At 60.6% G+C, this 7,051-nt stretch overlaps 1 protein-coding gene across 1 annotated transcript in view; it reads right to left on the bottom strand.

The window, feature by feature from the left end:
* Window positions 1-6,230: 6,230 nt before the first annotated feature.
* The window catches only part of FNBP1 (formin binding protein 1), a 110,092-nt gene continuing 109,271 nt past the window's right edge, over window positions 6,231-7,051 (bottom strand). Inside the window, exon 17 of the mRNA XM_054584230.1 lies at window positions 6,231-6,453. Within this exon, the coding sequence (XP_054440205.1) occupies window positions 6,446-6,453 (8 nt within the window). The 3' untranslated portion in view covers window positions 6,231-6,445. The remainder of the gene's footprint in view (window positions 6,454-7,051) is intronic.

The following is a 7,051-nucleotide window of genomic DNA, read 5'->3' as shown; positions in this document are numbered from 1 at the left end:
TCCCACAGCCCTCACTGTTGTCTCTGTCACCGGAGGGAAGTCTGAAGCCTGCTGTGGCGGGGAGGGGCGAGCATCCCGCTGACTGAGGTTCCAAGTGACTGGGCACAGGCGGGAGCCTGGCCTGGCTCTGGAACCAGAATGGGGGCAGGTGGGGGGTGCAGGAGCGAGGAGGCGGCCCTGCCGCCTTAAACACCCGCAGCCCCCAGGGGCCCCTTCCTGGAACCAGCCCGGGCCGCAAAGGAGTGGACCGCTGTGGCTGGGGCACAGGCCAGCGCGTCCACGGGTTGGTCCCCTCCTGACACCACGCCACAGACTCGGTGCCACCAAGCAGGCGTGACCCTCCCCGGACGCCACAGGGCCCCGCTGCCCGGGGCCCCTTTTCTCGCCAACACCCCCATCCTGCAGCCTGGCGCCGCCTGACATTGGGTGATGCCACTGTGTCACAGTCCCCGCCGTTTGGGTCGCTTTTGTTTATGCTTCCTGGGTTTGGGGGAGAAGGCAGATTCTTACTAGCAGCCCTGAGTGTGCAGAAGTGCACTCGCGTGAGGGTGAACACCTGTGGACCCCGTGTCGCGTGTGCTGCGATTGGCTTCTCCTGTGTAGCATGGGTGGAGTCAGGAAATGTCTTGTTTGGAGCACCGAGCGATCCTGGAGGGTTAGAGATGGCTGTTTGCGGTACAGGAAGGTGAGCAAGAAATAGGTACCAGTCGGCCTTAAAATGTTTCCTTTCTATTTTCGCTTGAAATACCCTGCTTTTAAGTGGCTGAGCCGAACTGAGGTTCTGGAGCCCCAAGACAAAACAGGAGTCTGTGGTCGTTCACCTCGCAGACTGGGCGGAGACAGGAAGCGCTGGGCAGCCCGTTGGAGGCCTCCGTCTCCTTTCTCCCACGCACTGTCCCCCTCCTTCCGGACAGGCAGGGCGGCGCCACCCGCTGTGGACTGGGGTGGGGGGGTCTGTGGGCTGCGGCCCCCTGTGCCCGCAGGCCTTTCCACCTGCCTGAGCTCCTGCTTGCAAACCTGCATCAGAAATACATCTGCAAGGCGCAGCCACCGGAACAGGCTACCTCCCACCTTCCTTCTGGTCTGAGTTCAGCGCGAACCTAAATTGTCCTGCGAGTCTCACACAGCCTCCTGTCGAGCCCCGGGGAGGCCCCAGGGAGGGAGTGGTGGTGTGGAGTCCGGCCTCCTCCCACCGGCTCCTCTCCCCGCTACAACGTTACCCCCAGCAGGGAGGGCCTGGCCAGAGAACCGATGTCCTTTGGAAAAGCTAAAAGCAGTCAGCACTTCGCAGAACGCGTGTCTGGGAAAGCTGCCGGGGGATGCGTCAGGATGCTGTCGCCTCTCCTAGGTTTGTCAGCAGCCGGGTGAGGGGGCTGTTTGGAGAGTCAGAACTGGGGACAGGGCTCTAAAGGACCGAGGCAGAGCTGGGCCTGGAGCGGGGAAGGGTGGGCACACCAGGGGCAGAGCTGCAGGACCCTGAGGCGCTTCCTGCCCCTTGCCCCGCCTCCAGCCCCGCCTCGGTGCCGTGGCCCTGAGGACAAAGGCACGTGGCGTCTTTCTCCATTCCTGCTTTCTCAGAGCCTTTTGTGGCCCAGCGATGTCCCCAGCGGAGGGGAGGTCACTTAAGTAAATGTCACTCACTATCCCAGATGGACAGAGACGGAAGTGTTTAAATCAGGGCGGATGGGTGAACCTGGAAAAGATCCGCGATGCACGCACACGGAGGGGCTGCTGAGTCCAGGGCGCGGTCCCAGCCCCGGCCACACGTCTCCCCAGAACGGACGCAGGGGCTGGACTCCCGCGCCCTCAGGCGCCTGAGCCAGCCCCGCGCCTTCCTGCCTGCAGACCCGCACCTCCGTCCACCTCCGTCGCAGCGGCAATTCAGTTAGGTCTCCAGGCTGTTTCTGGATGCCACGATTCCAGAGATGTCTTTGCTTTAAAAAAAATGGGAGGGCACACTTCAACCCCTGCCTCTGCCCACTTCCACTTCTTTCCACGTCACCCTGGCGAGGACCCCGTTTTCTCCTGGCACCAACTCCTCTTCCACTAGGGGGCGCCACGGCCCCATGTGCACTACGACCGGGCCTGGGTGGGGCAGGTAGGGAGCCCCGGAGGCCTGGCCACGCTGGGGGCCAGGAGCTCCCCACACCCGCTGCCGAACCTGACAGGCGGGTCTGCGGGGTGGAGACCCCTCTGCGTCAGGAGCTTCTTCACGTCACAGAGGTGCCTCGGAGCGTGGCTGCCACCTGTTTCCAACCCCAGTGAGGGCAAAAGTGAGTCACCAGAAGGCTCAGGTGTGTGGCCGGGAGGGGTGCCAACCCCTCAAATGCTTGAAACAAGTAAGAGCAGCACTTTCGCGACTCAGACCAGAGAGCTCTGTGCAGGGTCGGATCAGAGACAGACACCAAGTCTCACTTCCCACAGCAGCTCCCCACAGCCAGCGTGTCCTCACCATCCCCCACCCAGAAGCTGTGGCCCAGAGGGGGACACGTGCCCTCAGGTGGCACACCCCCCTCGCTCCGGGGCCCGGTCAGGTCCTTCAGGGAAGGGTGACAGGGACGCCTTTCATCTCTGACACAGGTCTGACACAGAGACCAACTATTCCCAAAGCATGACAAAGCATGACAGAAAGAACATGCTGGAAACATTCCTCCTAGATTAACCTTTTGGGGACAAGCTAGACAAGAGGCCTCAGGATAATCAAGTTGCCTGGTTCCCTTTTCCGTCTCTTACTGGGAACCACAACTTCTGGGCTGTTCAGAAGCTTTGGCGCCCCAAGCCCATCTGCTGGCACTGGGACAGCAGGCTCCCCGGGGCAGCTGGCAGGGCTCCGGCTGCACAGGCGGGTCACAGCCCCAGGTGGGAGGAGGCTAGGGCGGCGGGGAGGGCTGGCCTCGCCTCCGGCCCTCAGCAAATGGGGCCACACTTGGCATTAGCAGGACAGCTCTGCTCACACACTGAGACCCTTAGGAACAAAGAGGTGTGGACACAAACCTACTGCACTTCCCCCCTCCCCCCGGGTGAGATTCTCAAGGCTGGCTAAGCAGACGGCTGCCCGCAGCACACGTGCGGTGCCTCGGGCCCCGCGCTTCAGCTGCACACTGCCTGCAGCTGCGCGGGAACCAATGCTCCTCAGCCAGGCTACCCAGGGGGTGGGCTGGATTGAGCACTGTAGCCCAGATGCCAATGAAACGCCCCCGCTGCCGCCCCAGAACAGGGTCCTTGAGACCAGGAGCAGCTGCCCCCTGAATTGGCATGTGAGGAAAAACTTCCTAGTCCTCAGAAGCCTCCCCCAGATCCTTGGACTGAATCCGTCCGAACCCACCGCGCCTCCCGGAGGTCTCAGACAGCCCTCCTTCCCCAGCGGGCGGGGGTGGGAGAGCTGGCCTGGCCCCAGGCCTCTCTCCTGAGGGCACGGGAGGGGGGAGGACGTGACAGCCGCTGGGTTCCCCTGCCCCACCCCCTAGGGGCTCTGACCGCTTTTGTGACGCTTCTGTGACGAGCAGCACAACACTCCCCCGGTACAGTGCCGGACGGCACACTTTTATTTAACATTTAGAGGGTTAACACATAGTTACAAGGTCGATAGAAGCCTTCCAACGGAACACTTTATTTGGTTTAATTCTATCTCCAGAGACAGACGGGCAATTCCAGAGCCTTGACAATGGCAACGACGAGACCACAGTGAAGTGCCTCCACAGTTCAGAATTAGTGCAACACACACACACACACACCGCCCCCGCCCCCCCCCACCGTCGGGTTAAGAGAGTCTCGGATCGCTTGTTAATGAAGGTTTTTGATGGCAGGAGGACAGGAGGCAGAGCTGTTAAGAAGTCTGAAACTAAGATTCCTGGAAAAACATTTAGCTGGACATACACTTTTTCTTGTTCAGTAAACTTTCTTCCGTAATCACAGATGTTACCCAGAGGCCTTTGGGCTCGAGCTGCGGGCTTATGTCGCCGGAGGGGTCAAGGCCTGGAAGCTTTGAGATAAAACCCCAGAGGAAAACCCCTTCCAGCGATCCCTGCCTTTCCGTGTTTTCCTGTCCTGCAAAGGAAACACGGGGCACAGGACGGGTTCCTCTCTTCCGTTCGGGGTCCTTTTTTTCAGGGCAGGTTTTGTAAAAATTCGTCATTCTTTCAACAAAACAATGGTCTAGCATTGGCGGAGAAATGACAGGCAGTGGGTGTGAAGGTGACCGAGAGGCGCACGGGGAATTCCACGTTTCTCCTCTATGCGAGCTGCTCCCCAACAGCAAGTCCCAGGAGTCCCAGCGTAAAGGCTCCACGGGGTCTCAAGCTCATGGAACAATCATTTCCTTTAACGAGCCCAGCTGGTACAGTGCCGCCCTTCCACAGCGCCACCCAGGTCGGCAGAGAAGCAAACTCCAAGGTTAACACTGAAAAGCACGCCTTGTCCATTCTTTTTTGGACGCAGGTGGTACAGAAGGGAAAAAATGGCGCGGGGGCACAAGAGGACACAAGCGGATACTGGACTCAGCAGACCTTCAGAGAATGAATTACCGCGGCCTAGCCCTCCTCCCCTCTGTTGCAGGAGTCAGCGTATCCTGACCCACCGTGAGATGCAACACACGTGCACTACTGAGGCTGGGAGATCGGATTCTAGAAACCATTCACAGCCTGTGGAGCGGAGAGTGGCCGGCTGGGCCTGGGGAACTGCTGTGGACCCAGAGAGACCGCGTTGCCCCGCAGCGGAGCTGCCCCCGGTTGGAGCCCCGGGGCCTGCCTGCCTGAACGACCCACGCACCTGCGGTTTGCAGGGACGCAGGCACCCCAGCTTCAGTGACACCTGCAAACCCGTCCTCTCCCAAGACTGATTCTGGCTACAACAGGCTGTCTGCCGTGGGGGGCGGGGGCTGCCTTCAGGACAGCGGCCCCGAGACCCCCGGTTGGAGGGCTCGGGCAGGTGGTCTGAGCCCCTGGGCCTGGCCCCACGTCTGGGGAGAGGAGGTGACAGAGGGCCCTGGCTGCTCCCTCGCTCGCCCTAAACCTGAAGCCCCTTCCTCCTTGTCCGCACACCCCAGGCATTCGCTGGCTCCTGGCTCTGTCCCCGCAGTGGGCCGGGCCGGGCCGGGCGGCAGGGCCGCCTGCGGTCAGCCCGGCGTGCTCAGAGGAGCCACCTTCCTGCCACTGCACAGGGGTCATTCGCCCCTGACCCTCAGGGCCCTAGAAGGCTTCCTGGTCTTGGATTCACCACCGTCTGGAGAACAAGGGCGCTGCAGGGGAACACCTAGCTACCAAAAGCCAAACAAAGGACAGAAGAGGCCCGATTTTCTCCTAGGCCAACGGCTTCTCTTCACGGCCTCTGCACCAGACAGGAGAAGCCACGCTGCTCTAAGGCATGAGCAGAGACAGGCCCCGTGGCCGCACGCGCTCCTCTGAGGTCCGTAAGAAGGAAACGCTGCTCAAAAAGGAAGCTCAGTTAAGCCCACGTGGCCTGAAGGGCACGTGGTAAATGTGGGTGCAGGAGCCACAGGGTCACTAAAGGACCACAGAAGCACAGGGTCTTTGGTGATGGGAGCGCTACAATCCTAAGATGCAAACTGTGGAGTTGGTGGAAGGGGGGGAATTTTCACTTTGCAACGAGCTAAAGCACAGGTTCTGCTGGCCCGGGCCGTCGGTCCTCAGCCCCGCGAGGGCTGGGCACGCACAGGACAGCGGGGCAGGCCACGAGCTGGAGTCTGACTCCCAGGGCAGAGGCAGGGCCCCAACCAAAAGCGTGTGCATACATGTGTACGTGCGTGGGCATGCGCGTGCCCGCGCGTGCCCGCGTGTGTCCAGTGCCCACCACTGGCACTCTCAGGCTGCGACGTGTCTCAAGGGCCAAAGTTGAGTACGAGGTGAGGACCTGCCATCAGAAAAGGCCCACAGAATGCTCGATGGACTTGGGAGAAGATGAGTTGTTTCTAGAGTAAATGACACGGGACCACATCAGTGACATGTGGGTGCTCTGTCACTTGGGGTGCTCCACTCCTGACCCGGATTCTGTTAGTCTCCCCAGGGGACCAGTGGCAAAGTTTTCACAGAAGGCACAGTGTGAACCGTGGACGGGCTGGGCCAGGAGGACCAAGGACCAAGGCGGGAGCTGGGGGCGTGGGAGGCCGTGAGTAGTCGCCTTCCGTGGTCCTGCGTGGGGCGAGGACCGGGCTGGGGACAGACCTGTTTCTCCCCCCACCCCCACCCCCACCCTCACCCCGAAGGTGGCCAGACTGTGCGTGGGAGGGAGCGCTGGGCCACGGGGAGCATGCTGTAGGAAGAAAAGAAAGAAAATGCAAGCAGCCGCGTGGCGTGTGGACGCCCCTTCAGGCTGGGAGGACCAGGCCAGGCTCCAGCCCAGCCAGGGAGCGATCCTTCCGCGCCGGCCTGTAGAGACAAGGGCTTCTCCTAGGAAGGCTCCCGAGGCTCCGAGGCTCCTGAAACCACCTCTAGGAATCTACAACACAAAAAGAAAGAAAAACCGCAGTTAGGGAGGAAGGCCCGAGGCCGGGGGCGGGCCTTCTGCCGCAGGGGCAGCGCCGCCCTGGGGGGCAGGGCTGGGGGAGAGGGCAACTTTAGCAGGACCACAACCAGTTACCGGGAGATACCACAGATAAGGAACTTTCACGGTTTAATCCCCAATCTTTCCTTCAGAGAAGCCCACCTAAGAGAGCAGCACCCGCCCACCCCAACTCGTCTTTCTAGACTGAGTTCTAAGAGAGAGAAAGGTGGCCGGCTTCCCAGAACAAGGCAATGGCTCACAGGCCGCTCCCTCCACTGTGGGTGCTTTCGCGGCCCTGCGCCACCCCCTTTGGTGAAAAGGAAAGTATGTCACTCAACGTTTACTTGCTATAAACAGTGAAAGTTCTTCATCTTGGGGGGTGGGGGGGAGAGAAACCAGAGACAGACTCTTGAAGCCCTTAGGTGCACACAGGGGAGAAGCAGGAGGTGTCATCAGGTCAAGAGGGAAAGGGCAGAATTTTTAAGAAGCATTTGGCTAGAAAATTCCCCATTACTGAAGGCAAAGGAGTTAAACATTCGTGATACACAGAGTC

This window comes from Pteronotus mesoamericanus, unplaced genomic scaffold (genome assembly GCF_021234165.1).
Source record: "Pteronotus mesoamericanus isolate MK-2021 breed Mesoamerican mustached bat unplaced genomic scaffold, CSHL_Meso_final contig_78, whole genome shotgun sequence".
Lineage (NCBI taxonomy): Eukaryota > Metazoa > Chordata > Mammalia > Chiroptera > Mormoopidae > Pteronotus > Pteronotus mesoamericanus.
This window is presented reverse-complemented; position numbering and strand designations above follow the sequence as displayed.